Source organism: Argiope bruennichi, chromosome 10, assembly GCF_947563725.1.
Source record: "Argiope bruennichi chromosome 10, qqArgBrue1.1, whole genome shotgun sequence".
Taxonomy (NCBI): domain Eukaryota; kingdom Metazoa; phylum Arthropoda; class Arachnida; order Araneae; family Araneidae; genus Argiope; species Argiope bruennichi.
In genome coordinates, this window is record NC_079160.1 from 32,743,267 (window position 1) to 32,760,665 (window position 17,399).

Genomic DNA, 17,399 nt, shown 5'->3' on the forward strand with positions numbered 1-17,399 from the left:
ATTTTTAGTATAAATGGTACAAAATTTTAATAAAAGTATATTGCAGAATAAAAAAGGTGCTCGTGTAATATGACAATTCTCTGTGATTGCTAGAGTAGCTATAATTATTTGTAAATTGTTCATTTATTGAAAAACCACTTTCCATAATATAAATGAGTACTTAATTGCATTGAATTTTTTTGTGTGTAAAATAGCGGTTACTATTTAATTTATAATATCTTTTTCTTATCTTTTATGCTAAAGGTAGGAGGAGACCAGGTAAGACTTAATTGAGAAATTTGTTTAATAAAAAATAATTATTTGTAATCTTCAAATATATTACAGATAGGATTCATTTTTACTTTCAACTTTTGCAGTGATGGAAATATCGTTATTTCTGATCATGTTACATGCTTACATGAGTTTAGAAATGAAGTTCCTTAGATTAAAAAAAACTTTTTTTTTTGCCTTAAAAACATTTAAATATTTTGTATGTTTTTAAAATACATTTTTGTTTGATAGCAGAATATCTTTTATAATTATTTTATTGTCATTATTATTATTTAATGGCACTTTATTTTAATTTAGAATTTTTATGATTATTTGCTTTCTTATTTTGATTAATATAGTTTATTTGTAGTATTTGTGTTTATTTCCTCTGCTAATGTCCCTTCTTTTGAAAAAAAAAAAAAGTTAAGAATAAAAATATACAATAATTTGTTTCTTGATTTATTTATAATTACGTAGAATAAGTTGATTATAATAAGTTGATAAATTTTTCTTTCAAATTAATATGATGTCATTAAGCAAATATGCAATTTTTTTTAATGTGCTGCAATCAGGGAAACCACATAAGCGTAAGTTGTCCTGTTTCTTGATTTTACTATTGATATATTTGTATTGATTTTTATCTACATTTGATGTTAATTTATTTTTGTAGCTTGCCCATCTGATAAATTTATGTGCGAGAACAAATTCTGTATTGATTTAAGAAGACGATGCGATGGATATAGTGACTGTCAAGATAGTTCTGATGAGAAAGATTGTCGTAAGTTTTTAGATTATGCCTCATTTATGATAATGTTTTCTAATTTTTCATTTATTATTTAAGTTGATAAAAACTGATCATGTTTAATATGTGGTAAAATTTTTGTTTTTAGCTGGTGAATGTGAAGCAGGTCAATTTAGATGTGCTGATGGTAAAAGTTGTATTCCAGCATCTGCTCATTGTGATAGGAAGTATGACTGTCAAGATGGTTCAGATGAAATAGACTGCCGTGAGTAACTTAATTTTTTTTATCGAATGTATATAATTATCGATTTTTTTTTTGTATGGACTAAATGCTTTAATTTCGATGATTATTTATGTCTGAATTCTTGTAATAGAAATTTACTTCTCTAGTGTTCTGTAATAACATTATTTATTGATATGTTCAATATATATGCATTTTTTTTTTCTATATGAAAACCTTTTAATGAAACCTATTCACGGAAATAATCGAATACTTCAAGAGTTTTTCCACTATCTAAATGCATCTACTCCATTTTTTTAATGTTAAGATTCAGTCTGAATCATCAGCAGCAATATAAAAATAGGGATTTTACATTGCTTTTAACCTCTTCATCATGTGTAATGCATCTAGCGTGTTCAAGTGAAACTTCTGCTGGGTGGCTGTAACATACTTCAAATATTCATCATCTTAAAACTTTTAAACATTTAAAATGCTTTGTAAATGTTTACTTGAGTTTTTATTTTCGTTTGTTCTAATGCGATGAAAAGCAGAGGACCGCTGTTGAGAAATTTTCGGAACCGGAGAGGACTTCGAAAGGGTTAAAGAAATTGTATTTATTTCTATCAAAAGTATAATGTTTGAAAAATCATGTTAAAGAACAATAATAGGTAATAAGTCTCCTGTATTTCAATGTACTGAAGTATTCTGAATTCATCTTTGAAGTTTTTAAATGTTTAACTTCTTAAAATACTATTATTTGCTTATTTTGGAGCCGTAGATATTGGGTACAAATTTCCCAGTTACTGACTGTCTTTGTTATAATTACTGAGTTAACATATTTTTGAAAGTTCAGAATAAATATCGCTTCTGATCTAAGAAAAGAAAATGGAATTATTTTTGTATAGGTAGGCCTACCACTCAGTGTCGTTTTGATCAGTATCGATGCAGTGACGGCATGTGCTTGAATATTGCTCAGAGATGCGATGGTAACATAGATTGCTCTGGAGGAGAAGATGAATCTGGTTGTGGTTAGTATTTTTAATTTTCTTATTTTGAATTTATATGTATTTTATTAATCTAAAACAGTGTATTAACTGTCTTTCAAAATTTTATATATTTAATTGTTATTTGAAACATATTGATATTATTTGGAATTTTCCTCTATTTGTATATCCATCCAAATGATAGTGCTTTACTGCATCAGGGAATTGCAAACTAGTTTAAATTGCTTTTCATTATTTATAAGAGTTTATGTAGCATTTTTACTCAATCAGACAGTTCTCTTTTATATGCCTGCATTTAATACAGCTGGAAGTGGTAATTTAAGAGGGGGGGGGAGTTTGCTTTCTATTAATGTGCCTTACTTTATAGTTAAAATGTTAGTGCTGTTATGGAATGTATGTTGATGTTCAATGTATCGTATTCTGTTACCGAATTGTAATTTATTTATGCTTTGCTAGGTTTCTAGAACTAATATGGTTTTTCTCTTAATCTTGTTTGCTTTTATTGTCATGTAATTGTAAATAATTATTACTTTGTTAAATGATGGTTCATTGTGTGGCTTGTATTTAGTAATAATAACAATTAACACTGATCTTATATATGCTTTGTAGGAACCTGCCCTGAAAATCAATTCCGTTGTAGTGATGGCTCTTGCATCAACATCAAAATGAGATGCAATGGTGCATTTGATTGTAGAGATGGCTCGGATGAAAATAACTGTGGTATGTGTAGCAATTATCTTTTCATACTAATTACAATAATTTTTTTTAAGTCTATCTACGTTAGTATTATATAAAAATTATTTTATTTCAGAAATCAAGCCTGTATGCCGTATTACGGACTTTACGTGTCGGGATGGAACTTGTGTTAATCAGACTATCAAATGTGATGGTATTGTGCATTGTCAAGATGGCGATGATGAAAGCATTTGTAGTAAGTGTTTTGTTTCTTTTTAAAATTTATGAATTTTGTACTACAAATAAGAACCTAACTGAGAAGTTTATTGAACCATTTAAAAGTACTTTTGATATCTTTTGCAATTAATGGAAAATGGATTGCTTATATTTATACGTTGTCTTGTAATTGGTATTATAAAAATTTTAGTTCAGGTTGGATTTTATGCATTAAATATTATATACATATTGCATTGAATATGAACATATTGCTTATATGAATATGTTGAGTATGAACATATGTTGTATTATAAATTATATTTGCATATATAATCAAATTTTAATTTCATTCATTTATAATATAAATAATTTCAATTCTAGTTTGAATTCTGCTATTGATTATAAGCAGCACACATTTTCCACCAGATACCTTACATATTTTACACCAGAACTTTAGGTTACTAGGTTGAAGTGGGGGGGGGTTAGGAATTAGGAAGTTAGATTAAAAAGCTAATAGCTTACCTGCCAAACAAATAATTGCTACAGTACTACACTGTTTATAAATAGCAAAAATTTACTTTAATATTATTGCATTCAAACATAAATTTTGTACAATTATAAATTATAATAAGTAAATAAATGTAAAAATATGCATTTTCTCTCGAAAATTACTTATTCTATTTTACAAAACATTGAACTCGGGCAATTGCACTGAAAATACATGCATATTTACAATGTTGCTAAAAATTTTAAAATAAATCCTCGCTTATTTCATTAAGCTCAAAATATGTGGAAATTGAAACTAAATAGACAAATATATTAATAAAAAAGCCTTATATTATACACTGCTTAGGGCCACAATATATCTAAAAACATTACTTTTTAGGGTTTGTAATGTTCAGAAAACCTATTTTTTTGCTATATCATATAATTATATTCTCCTTTTTTTAAAAAGTGTTAATTGAAGAATTACTCATCTCTGAAATGAGGCTTTAAAATGAGAATTATTATTTATTACTTAATGGTATTATTTTAGGCCGTTGTGGTGTTGGTGAATATGTATGCAACAATGGTCAATGTATTGAATCAAGGCAGAGGTGTGATGGTCGAAGTCATTGCCCCAATGGAGAAGATGAAGCTGATTGTCCAGGTATGTAGAATTAATTACCTTTCTTATTTTTAAGGTTGCCTTTCTTAAAACCTTTTCTCTGATTTCTGCATTTATCTATGTTTCAGTTGAGTGTCAGCCAGGTCAGTTCCGATGTAAAAATGGACAGTGCATTGATGAAAGGCGAAAATGTGATGGAAGATCAGATTGTGCTGATAGTTCGGATGAGCTGGACTGTGGTAAATATATATATATTTCTTTTGAATACAAAATTGTTATTATGTATATGAATTAAGATTGTAAGTTTTCAAATGATTGAGTGTTTCTTGTGTATTATTAGTAAAATTTGTTTTATAATTTCTGGATTATTTATTGAAAAATAATATTCATTTTCATTTGCTTTAACAAATCATGACATAATTGGAATTGCAATAAAATATTTTTTATCGTACCAAATTCTTTAATATGAGCATAATTTGCATAAGTCTGCATCTTAATTGCGTCTTAAGCATAATTTGAGGAATCTGTTGATAGTGAAATTTAAGTATTTGATTATATTACTTTGTCTTAAATTGATAGTGATTGTGTGTTTTGTTAGATTATATCCAATCCAATAATTCATGTTTTAGAGTGTTTGTGTTTTGAATGCTTAAGATGTATTTATATTTCAGGAGTTTGTAAACCTGGAGATGTGATTTGTCGAGACGGTAGCTGTGTAGATGTTTCAAAACGCTGTGATGGTAATAGAGATTGTAGTGAAGGCATTGATGAAGAAAATTGTGGTATGCATCTTGCATATTATTTATCATCTATGTTTATGCATTTATGATTAAAATTTATTTATTATTATAAAAAAATATTTATATAAGCATTCAAAATATTTTTTAGAATGTCAGGCAAATGAATTTAGATGTGGTGAGGGAACATGTATTAGTGAAAGGAGGAGATGTGATGGTTACCCTGATTGTAGAGATCGATCGGATGAAGCTAACTGTGGTGAGTGCGAATTTGATAAATTTGAAAAATTTTAAGCGATAATTCTATTTTTTTCAATTTCAATATTTTTAAAATAATTTTTGTTGAAATGATTTTGTATATCTAAAATTGCTAAATCTTAAATTGTTTGGCGTATTTATAGATATTAATAAAATATTAGTCTTATAGATATTTTGTAATGATTTTATCCCTTGGTAAAGACCATAATTTAAACGGTATTATATGTTTATAAAAAGAGACTCTGTATTCCATTTTGCAGAAATAATTATCTTAAAGTTTTGTTTCATTCATATAACTTTGAAGTCATTCAAAACACTAATTATTTTTTGTTATTGATTGAGATTGTTTGAAATTTTATGCAATGATTTTTTAATCATAAATTATTTTAGAAAAATGTGCTGAAAACATGTTTAGATGTGGTGATGGAACTTGCATTGACTTAAGACGGCGTTGTGACAGCAGGCGAGATTGTTTTGACAATTCGGATGAAGAAAATTGTGGTAAGTAATTATTATGCATTTCATGCTTGATGGTGGATTAAATTAGTTTGTGGATGATTCTACAACTAAGGACTTCTCTCGTTTTGAAATATCTATAGAAATATTCATTTGTATCGTATAAAGTAGGAAATTATTTAATTGTAAGAAATTTGAGATATCAATAATCAGTCCATTTTCCAATAAACAATCCATTAAACAGGATTTCATTGAAAGATACATGAAGATACATAAGTTTGAGAGAAATAACAAATGCAACTCTTCTTTGTATGCTGGAATCTCTCTTCAGTGGCCACTTTTCCTTCCTAGTAAAATCGCTCACTTTGAAAACATTTCATTTCTGGGAGACAGAATACATACTGACACATATGATTATTCATTTATTAAAAACAAAACAAAAAAAAACTAGAATTTAAATTTGCTTTTATCACACTTTTATTTCAAAAATGCCTTTTTACTCAATTGGGTTATTGACTTTGTTTATTTGTGTTTTTCCAAGATTGAAAAATTTGATTTACTTTTCAATTTCCCAGGGTCATATTGATGAGAAACTTCTGTAAACATAGGAAAAACTCATTTGGTCATCATTCAGAATTAAAAAATTTATACTTGTCTTGAAAGTGGGTTTCTGTTCTGTATTTAGTAACTATGAATCCTTCATCCTCGGTAGAGTACAAAGTTAATTTTTCTCTCTGCATTGAGAAAGGGTAATTAATTTCTATCAGATTTTCGATTTTATTTTTCAGTATATGCACTTTGTATTCTCCTTTCTGACTGATGAATCCTCCACCCTCAGTAGAGTACAAAATAAATTTTCCTCTCTGCATTGAGGAAGGAGTTATTAGTTTTTATATTAGATTTCTTATTTCATTTTTTCAGTATATGCATTTTATGTTCTCCTTTCTGACTCATGAATCCTCCATCATCAGTAGAGTACAAAATAAATTTTCTTCTCTGCATTGAGGAAGGGGTCATTAGTTTCTATTAGATTTCTGATTTAATTTTTTCAGTACATGCACTTTATATTGTCCTTTCTGATTCAAGGTCAGAAGTTGCTATTTTAATGTTATATTAATTGAATCAAAATTGCTGTGCCGAACAAATTGTGAGAGTGGAAATTCAGCTTTGAATTCTGTGATTTTTAAGAGATATGACATGACCTCTTCACAAAATTTTACTGTATCATAATTTCACTAATTTTAAAAAAGTTGTTTAAGAGATGTGTCATTACAAGTTAGTTTATTTGATTTAAAAAAATAAAAAGAACCAAGAATGAAACTGAATGACTTGAAGTTGCCAAATATATTATTCTAGATGGTAAGAGACATTTTGTCCGGAATTTGCCAATTTGGAGAAACTGTAACATTAAATTTCATTTAAGGTTTTAAAAAATACTTGGAATTGCAGGGTCATTAGCAGAAAGATACATATTAAAAATTCATTATATAAGATATATGTTAATAATTAACATTTGAGATAAGAATATTTTAAAGAAGAATTTCATGGTCATAATCTCTTGATGAAATTATTTATAGACCTCTTCAATATGATATTATGGCACATTAGTGAAAAAGATCTCCTAATTGGGTTTGCATAAATGACAGTAAGTCTGATCACTGGTTTATTATGGAGGTTCTTATTTTTAAATATATAATACTGTACAAGGGATATGAACTATTAAGATGTCTGAAGATTTGGTTTGGCTTGATTTCATTTGATTGAATTTCTCTTGCTATTTATTATTATGGATTGCATTTTGCCTTTGGTTTTTCTTAATCATTGTATATAATTTGCTGTAATTTTTAAAAATTTTTATTTTAGAGGCTAAAACTTGCAGTCCTGAAGAATTCAGGTGTAATAATGGTGAATGCATTGCCAGCTCGCTTAAATGTGATAGGAAATATGATTGCAGAGATGGATCTGATGAGTTTAGTTGTGGTATGGTGCTTAAGCTGCTTATTTATTGTTTTTACATTTGTGTTGCTTTGCTTTTTCATTATTTATTGCTTGACAAAATATAAAATCACTTTTATTTCGATTATAAATTTGCTGTATTGAAAAAAAATTAGAAATGCAAAAATTATTAATTTAAAAAATGATGTATATAAGATGCATATAATTATTAAAAAATGCTTATTCTGTTGTGTAATACTGGAAATGTTGAATTCTGTTTTGCTTTTAAACTGTTTCAATTTAAATATTTGTTAAGAAATTTAAAAAATATTAATACTGAAATATAATATTAGGAATTTTGATACTTTAAACTTGGTGTATTAAAAATATCACTAAATTGGGAAGAACTAAAAACTTCTACAATAAATCAACATAATGCAATCAGATATTCTTTATTTGTTAAATCTTATTAATTTATAAGATTTTAATAATTTTTACTAAACGGGCTGCATTTTAAAAATTGTAAGCGTTTAATTATAGTTATTTATAGTCATGTCATTCATACAAAACTTAGTCTATAATTTGATAGCATTTTTTTTAAATTTTACTTTTTGCATATATTTTTATTTTTTGTTTGCATGAATGTTTGCTTATTCCTTTAGAGCCAAAAGCTTGCCAACCTGATGAATTCAGGTGTAGTGATGGTCAATGTATTCAGAGCAGTCTGAAATGTAATAGACAATATGATTGTAGGGATGGGTCTGATGAATTAGATTGTGGTAGGTTTTAATTGATCACCCTTTTTTTAAAATTCCTTTTATTTTGCATCGTGTTTTATTTATAGCTCCATTTGTCTATGTATTAGATGACAAGTTTCTGTTAACAAGTTTCTGTTAACAAAGATTTTGTTAACAAAATATTGATCTTTATAATACGATACATTTTATTTTTGTAAAATATGAGCGTGTATCAATTTTATCTTTGTTTTGTGCATGGTGATATTGCTTGAAATTCCAGAGTCCATATCATAGAAATTTGTAATACTTTTTTTGTTAAAATCTCAAACTGTTTTAAATTTCTTCAGATAACGTTTTTATGCCTTTTTGAAATATCGCATTAATCTCTTAAATTTATCATCATATATGCTTTTGGAACTATATACTTAAGAATTTTGATCGCCTTGACATTTTTATTGACATATTTTTATTCACACATTATACATTTTATTAATTCATTATTGTAATTAATCAAGAAAAATTTTTTTTAAATGAAATTTTTGACAATATTTATTTGCTATGCATATAGTCATCAAAATGGAAATGTAAAAGTATTTAACTGAATAAAATTAAATTTATTGCTATGTTAAATTTATTTGAATATTGCTATCTAGTAATAGAAGGCTTTTAAAAAATTAATTTTAATTTAAATTAATTGTGTACAGATTATTTAAGTTTAGGCGAATCATAGGCTAGATGCTTTCATCAAAAATGATAATTTTTTTTCAATATATTCAAATTGATTTGTAAAATAATAAGCAAAATTATGTTCTCAATTCTGAAGATTAGTATATTGATCTAATACATGTTTGCATGTATACTTATTTTATTTTTCATCTAAAAAGTAAAATAAAATTCAGTTTTGTTAGCATGGGTTTAAGGCTGATGTTGAAATTAACTCTTTGAATAATAATAGGACTTCAAAGTTGTTGCAAGATAAAATATTTCTGTTGAATAAATTCTTCCTGATTGTTTGTATAGTTGTGAAAAGGTAGTATTTGAAATTAAATGAAAAAAAAGTTCTAATTATAGGTTTTCTTCTGAAGTTATAAAATATAATGCATATGTAAAAGTTTTCTCTATCTCTACTTTTGCCTGTTTTCTTTTTTATGCATTCTTTTTATTCAGTTATTTTTTATTAATATAAATTTTTATTTATTTTTATAATGTTTTAATGAAGCAGTAGAATTGCATGTAATTTGCATTTATGATGTAGACTGCATGAGCATGTATTCTTTGTGGCAAATTTTTTTTTTTTTTTAAAATATGCATGTATAATATTTTTATTTGTAGTTTCTCTTTATTTGTCTGAATAGTATATTTTACTTGTATATGATAATAATGTAGATTGCATGATTGCATGTGCAAATACTTTTTTATGCTTTTTTTAAAGTTGCATGTATTATATTTTCATCTGTAGTTTCTATTTATCTGTAGCGTCTGTGACATGTAGTGCTAATCAATTCCGCTGTCGTAGTGGAGAATGTATTGATATTGCTCTAAAATGTGATCGAAAGTATGATTGTAGGGATGGCACTGATGAGTTTAATTGTGGTATGACCTATTCTGTTTTATTTATTTAAAAAATTAATTTCTTTCTTGGCTTTAGATTTTAATTTTTTTTCTGCTTTCTACGCTTTTATAGTCGCTGAAGCATGCAGAGCTAATCAGTTTCGTTGTACAAATGGTCAGTGCATAGATTCAAGCTTGAAATGTGATCGAAAATATGATTGTTCTGATGGTTCAGATGAAACTAGCTGTGGTGCGTTACAGAGTTCTGTTTCTAGACTATACAACACTTTTAAATATAATTAATTCCATCTTCACTTGTTACAAGCATTGACATTTGTAGTTTTCAAATATTATTATTCAAAGTATAAGTTAGTATATTCAAAGTTCTTAATTTACATGGAAAATATTAATAATTTACTATCATATTTGCAATAAAATATTCAATTATTTGACGAATTTTTTAGTTATTGATGATAATGCTCAAATGTTATTTTTAAAGCTCGTTGTCAACCATCCGAGTTCCAGTGTGGAGATGGATCTTGTGTAGAATCCCAAGTACGTTGTGATGGTCGTAACGACTGCCCTGATCGCTCTGATGAAAAGGATTGTGGTTAGTTGATTGAGTTTTTAAAAATTTTTAAGACAGACTTTTGTTCTCTAAATTCTTATATTTCTATTGTTTTTCCAGTTTTGATACTTTTTGACATCATTCTATTTTTTAATGTAAATAGTTTAATGAGGAATGGATAAAAAAAATTTAAATTTTCTTTATACCATGAGAATAATGCTTTTGCTTGTTTTTCTAAAATCAGTTGTCGATATATGAGATGAGAAAAGGCAAAGATTTAGCCCCTGTTTGCTGTTTTTTCACTAACTTCACTACTTTACTGCTATTTCTTATCCAACAATTTTGTATCAATCCTTATTTAGCGATCTTATATTTTATGAAAGTGGTATAGTTACAGTTATAATTACAGTTTTCTAATTGTTTGTTATGTCCCTAAAGATCATCATGAAAATTTGGATATCATATGTCCCCCCCCCTTCAAATTTCTAAATACAAAATGTATCAGGAATTTCATTGATTCAGAATGGTTCATTTTAATTTACAGAATTAATTATTCTTTCATTTAGTACATTCTTTTACACTTTACTTAATTTCTTAGTACATTCTTTTTAATTAACCTCTTTATATGTACTCGTATCTGCTAGATGGAAAAAGGTTTTTTTTTGTATCAAAATTATATAATTATTTTTTACAAATTTGGGAAAATCTTAATTTACTTGATGGGAAATATTATCCTAAGTTTTTTTTTTTTTTTTTTTTTTTAAATCTAGAAGAGGAATAATATAAACTTATAAAATTTGTATTTAATTTATTAGTTTTGTTACCTCAGAATTTTTTAGAAAATAATTATTATTCAAACATTTATTTAATTTCTCGTTTTATTTATAGGTTGTACACCTACACAATACCAGTGCAACAATGGTGAATGTGTGGATAGTAGATCACGTTGTGATGGTATACCCGATTGTAATGATGGATCTGATGAGAGAGACTGCCGTAAGCAATGTTATTTTGAAAAAGTTATTTGAGGTGGTTGGAATTTAATTGTAGTTGAAATGCAACTGCAATATGATAACTAGATTTTTTATATTATTTAACCTCATGCTCAGCCTTCTTATTTGTATGGAAGAAATATCAATGAATGGTTACTTGCCATAATTACTACTAATGATTTTTCTATTTTCTACTAACTGTTCTATTTTCATGCATGATATAATTGCCTTGTCCTAAATTCTTTTCTTATTAACATTCTCTTCTAATTTTTTAATTGACTGACTTTCAAACAGAGGAATGTGATACTGATGAGTTTAGGTGTGGGGATGGCAAATGTATCTATGACATATTCCGATGTGATGGCTTATATGATTGTGCAGATTATTCTGATGAACAGGAATGTGGTAATTTTCTTTAGATTTTATAAATGTTTCATATATAATTCATCATTACAACCATAATTATTTAGATTTTTCAAATAAATTGCACATAATTAAGCAATAAAATTTTTAAATTCTCATGATAGTGTTATTACAAAAATTACTTCTTTATACTTCCTGATGCGAGGTTTCTAAAATTAAAACATGCTACACTCTCAGTATGGAAAGTAAAGGATTAAATTATAATTCTTAATTGACAAAATAATCTTTTTGTATGATCGTTGGACTGTTAATAATGAAATTAAAATATTCTAAAAAAATTAAAACTAATTTAAAGCATTGGAAATTGAATATACTCTAAAAATGATGTTTCTGTATTGTTTTAATGGATAATAACATTAAGTAGCATTAAATGAAGTTGAGTTTTACATTTGCAAATGTTAGTTTAAACATTTAATTTTTTTATTCTAATTAATTTCTTAAATGTCATGCTGAATTTTGTTCAATTGTCAATCAAGTAAAAACTCTAAAATACCTAATAAACAAACAAAAACCCTCATTGTAAACTGGTTAGATGTGATTATAATTAACATTCTAAATTAATTATATATTTATGAAATGCCTATAAGCTATAGAATTCTTACATGCGATATTCTTTGGTATAAAGCTATATGTGAACAGCTGTATATACTAATAAAACAACATGCTTTCAGTTATTAAAACTGCTATTTTTATTTTTTATAGATAATATTTTGAAAAAAAAAAATCTTTACTTTTTGTTTTTTATGCACAGTCCATTTTGAGCAAGTACTTAATGATAATTGCATTCTAATTACAATAATGATAAATCTGCTGTTATTATTAAAATTAAATCTGCTCCAACTTTTTACAAAATGTGTTCTTAAATAAATAAAATCATACCGATTTTTCATAAGTACATTTATTTATAATATTTTTTCAGAAAGTTTGTGAAATTTAAAAAAAATTTGGGTGAAAGAAATTGAAGTCGCATATTGTAAATAATAACAATTTTTTATAGTAATTTTTCTGGGACAGATCTTCTAAATATTGCTGAATTTCTTTATTCCTAAATTATATCAAATTAAATCATCCAAATATATATTGGTTTTGCAATAAGTGAATATCAAAAAGGAAAAATAACTTTTACACATTTTCAAAATAAAACACTTTACATCATATTGAACAAATTCATTTATGCCATCTTTCTTATATAAAAGTCATCTACCTTATATAAAATTTTGAAATTTTAAATCTAAATAATGCTTGTACTTCATTTCTTTTTTCCTATTAATCTAATAACATAACGTTGCATGCATAACACTGTTTTCTTTCCCATTACTATTTTTAACAACTCTCTGCTCTTTTTGCATCTCATTTTATTCTTAGAAACTCGGCTTTGCCGACCTTCTCAATTTCGCTGTGTGACTGGTTTATGTATTGATAGAGCAAAATACTGTGATGGCCTGCCTGATTGTCCTGACAGATCTGATGAATTGGATTGTCGTATGTAGAAATTAGTATAGTTATTAATGCACCAAAAACTTCAATTTACACAGACTTTGTTTCACAATTTTGACTTATGTTTGAATAAATTTGTAAGAATTTCTATTAGCATTGCACTTAAATATTAGTTTGACAAGATCAATCAAATAAAAAAAAAAGTGTAAAAAATTTCAGAATTTTTTTTATTTGCTTATTTCAAAGTATAATTATGGAGGTGCTATTACCTAGCTGAAAATAGTAATTAAAGAAAATCTCAATAACATACCAAATTTATTCTACAGAGCAGCAAAAATGCATAGGTAACAAAATTCGGTCAAAAACATAAACAAGAATAGAACTTGCAATAAACAGCAGCATGTAAGTAGCAAACTGTTAATAAATAACCCTAACAGCACAAAGCACCCAGAGGTAACTCGCAATTATACACAGGAGCTCAATCACTTAATTGACTGACTTCGGTCCTGACTCCTGCTTTTAAAAAAAAAATAATATTTGTAACAGGACAAGGAAAGTGTTAAAAGGATAGACACAATGTATGTTCTCATGGAGTTGTGTCAAAATTCTTGCTGTGTTTGAAATCTGATTTTGTCACCAACTTCCAGAGTCTCTTATCTGGCATATGTATTCATGATTTGTTGGAACTATCTGTACAACTTCCTTATCATGAAAGCGACTATGCAGGGAAGCAATATTAAAATTCTTAACTGTATATTTGCATCAAGCAATGTATATAAAATGAATTGAAGTTGGATAAATAATTTACTATCAGTATCATAACTGTAAGCCAGGAAAATTAGTAAACACCAGAGGCCTGCACGAGACAGGAATGATATTTGACAGGAATGACAGAAAGAAGTTTAAAATATTCAGTTCTAACTTAATAATTTATTTTTAATTTCAGAATAAATAAATAAAAATTGTTAAATAAGATATAAATAACCATTGAATTATTTAATTTTTTCAATCTTTTAAAATCAGCTGAAAATATCTTAAAATGATTGATTTGAAAGACAACTGACAATTAAAAAATTATAATTCTTATAATTAATGATAGTGATCATTATGATTTATAATGGTGTCGCACATAAAAATTCAACAGGCATACCATACCTTGTAATTATTTTACTATTAGCAGTATTTAGTTATCACTTAAAGGATGGGGAGAATGAAATGTGCTGCTTATAATTAAAGATAAAATAGAATTAATGTATTCTTAATTGCTGTTCTTATGAATTATGCAATGTACATATTAGTTCTTACTTAAAATAACTCTTATTCTCCAATTTCCTTAACCTTTTTGTTTTAACTTCCTGATTTATACAAATCAATATTTCCTTTACTACTATATTCATACCATCATCTTTAAACATATGAAGGGTGCAGAGATCAGCTATTTATATAATGATGTTATGTATGTGTTTGTTATATTCAAATCTGTTATAATTTCAATTCTTATGTCATTTTTGTGAAACCAATCAGTTGTGTAAATCGAAAATTAGGTGTATAAAGAAATTAAGTAGTTAGTTTTTATACATATTTTCGCTTATTAAAAGTTATACAGTTTTCATTCCTGGGTTTAGATAGAGTACCTTGTAAAAAAAAAACTGTTGGAACATTTTTAAAAATTTTTGTTTTGTTGAACAAAAGATACTTAGTGAAAATATTAAAATTATATTTGTTGTATAATATTTTAGCATATTATTCTTTTGAAAACATCAAGCTTTTTAGTTTATAAAATAGTTAGAATTCTCTTCCTTTATTTTCTGTGATAGTATCATTGAATATAAAATCGTACTGTTTATTAATCTTTTTTTATCGAAAAAAATTGCATGTTTCTAATATGTATTTTTAATTTAATTTTACATTTATATTGAAAAAAACTAATCTTATACATGAGGTTTTATTAAAATTATTTCCAGAATACTTTCTAAAATATTAGTATTTTATATATCTTGTTTTGGTTTTATTAGATGAAGATATGTCATTACCTTTTTTGAATACTTTCAGATATGTAATTTGCAGCACTTAACAATAGAAGTTACATTTATTTCTCATAGTGTTGTGATTAATTTATCTGCTTCCTTTCATTTTCTTCTTGCATTTTTAAAAGAATTTAGTGGTATTTTTAAAATTTTTAATTTTAAATAGGGGCCTGTCAGGCTGGAGGTTATGTTTGTGCAAATGGACAGTGTATTGAGCGTTACCAAAGATGTGATGGTACCTTTGATTGCAGTGATTATTCTGATGAATCTGATTGTGGTAAGTGTACTTTTTGAATCATTAGTTGAAACTTTTAAGGATACTCTGTTGTAACAAAAACACAAATTGTTTTTGATTATCTTATTTTTAAAATTCTCGTTTTAAAGGAATATTTTTTGTAAACAGTACTCCTTTTTATTTACATTTTTAAATAATTTTAATACTTATTTAAAAACCAATTTAATCTATAATTTCATTAAATGTTTCAGATGAATTCTGTGATTCAACTTTGAAAAATTAAATTTTCCCTGTTAAAAATTAACAAAGTTGCATACTTATTTATATTTATCAAAATGCTATTATATAAGCAATCAGTACCAGTTTAAAAGAATTTTTAAAATTAAATAATAAGTTGAAAACTTCTGCCATGAAGTCTATGAAATCATCATATTACTGTGGCATTAAGTTTCAAGAATCAAGAAATTATTGTCATTTTTAATAGATAATTTTTTTGAATGTCTCATGGCTATGAAATTCAGAGGATGTTTTTTTAATTAAAAATATGGTATGATATTACTACCATATTTTTAGAAACGGAAACTAAATTCATCATTATACTTTCATTCTATGACAAATGTGCCAGTCTATGAAAAACATGAGTTTAGTTCTTTTCGATTTTAACCTAATATGCATTTCCTTAATATTTTTCTAATTATATAAATTTCTTTATAGCACCTGAAGGAGGAATCAACATCAAGGTATATCCTGAAAGGCAGAGTATCAGACAAGGTAAAAGCTCATGCAATATCCATATTATTAAATAAACGCTTTAACAGTTTGCAGATGGATTTAATTTTCCATGGATAAATCTAGTCTGAACAACTGCAACTGTTTCATATTTCTATCACATAATTGAGACCACAGTTTCAGACAAAAGTTTTCCTTTTATTTTAATTATAATTTTTTTTAAGAGGACTCCTTTCCCGTGCATTTGAAATTAGATTTTTATAAAAAGTTATTTTAAAAATCTGTATATTTTGCACAAGTTAAGCTTAGTATATTTAAAAGTTATTATTTCTTCTTGTGGATCTAATAAACATCTGTATTTTATGTAACTGAAACCTAATTTTTGATTTTCTGTATTTCGTATAACCATGATAACTTGTGTATATAAAGCAGTTGCTAAGGATTCACAATATTGAATTTTTGTGCTGCTTTTGTTTTAAAAAACATTTTTCAAACAAGATGATTGAATTTGCAACATTTTTGCGAGTGAAACTAAAAACAGTATTTAGTTATAATGTTCCAAAGGTTTGTCAAGTTTTAAACAAACACATTATTTTTGAATTTGCACAAATTAAGCTTGAGATATTCAGAATCATTGAATTGATTTTAAATTGTAAATTTATTTATTTATTTCATTAAGTTAAGGAAATAGTTTTGCACATTTTGACGAAAGAAGGAACTGTACCATCATATATTTCAGGTAATTCTTGTCTTAATAGATCATCGTTTAGAAAGTTATGTCTTCTTAGAACTATGTTTAATTTAAAAAAAAAAAAAAAAAGAAAGAAAAGAAAAGAAGATGTATTAAGTAATTTTCTTTGTAATTACAAATGTTAAAAAACAGTATTAAATCAAGTATAGACTAGACATTTTTCTTACTCTTAAATAAATTTATGTATAGTTATCATGAAGGCGAAGTAAATATATTGTTGAAAAAAAATCAATTTGTTCTCTTTCTTTTTTTTTTCTATGAACTGTATTTCATTTCACCTTTTTATAGCTAATACAGAACTGTGTATGCCACTGTTTTCATAGAAGTTAATTTTTCCTGAAATTAGCCT

The 17,399-nt window shown here is 26.3% G+C and overlaps 1 protein-coding gene across 28 annotated transcripts in view; it reads left to right on the top strand.

Moving 5' to 3' along the window:
- LOC129987967 (basement membrane-specific heparan sulfate proteoglycan core protein-like) overlaps window positions 1-17,399 on the top strand; it is a 273,803-nt gene that overhangs the window by 176,292 nt on the left and 80,112 nt on the right. For 23 of the 28 annotated variants that reach the window (XM_056095992.1, XM_056095993.1, XM_056095996.1 and 20 more), the window contains 20 exons: window positions 920-1,027; window positions 1,140-1,256; window positions 2,117-2,239; window positions 2,825-2,935; window positions 3,027-3,146; window positions 4,143-4,256; window positions 4,343-4,453; window positions 4,886-4,996; window positions 5,103-5,210; window positions 5,600-5,710; window positions 7,529-7,645; window positions 8,263-8,379; window positions 9,814-9,930; window positions 10,022-10,138; window positions 10,388-10,498; window positions 11,345-11,452; window positions 11,743-11,853; window positions 13,237-13,353; window positions 15,502-15,612; window positions 16,285-16,341. In XM_056095992.1, coding sequence (XP_055951967.1) covers window positions 920-1,027; window positions 1,140-1,256; window positions 2,117-2,239; window positions 2,825-2,935; window positions 3,027-3,146; window positions 4,143-4,256; window positions 4,343-4,453; window positions 4,886-4,996; window positions 5,103-5,210; window positions 5,600-5,710; window positions 7,529-7,645; window positions 8,263-8,379; window positions 9,814-9,930; window positions 10,022-10,138; window positions 10,388-10,498; window positions 11,345-11,452; window positions 11,743-11,853; window positions 13,237-13,353; window positions 15,502-15,612; window positions 16,285-16,341 — 2,217 coding nt within the window. The remainder of the gene's footprint in view (window positions 1-919; window positions 1,028-1,139; window positions 1,257-2,116; window positions 2,240-2,824; window positions 2,936-3,026; window positions 3,147-4,142; window positions 4,257-4,342; window positions 4,454-4,885; window positions 4,997-5,102; window positions 5,211-5,599; window positions 5,711-7,528; window positions 7,646-8,262; window positions 8,380-9,813; window positions 9,931-10,021; window positions 10,139-10,387; window positions 10,499-11,344; window positions 11,453-11,742; window positions 11,854-13,236; window positions 13,354-15,501; window positions 15,613-16,284; window positions 16,342-17,399) is intronic. The other 5 variants (XM_056096004.1, XM_056096018.1, XM_056095995.1 and 2 more) reach the window with 4 other exon arrangements.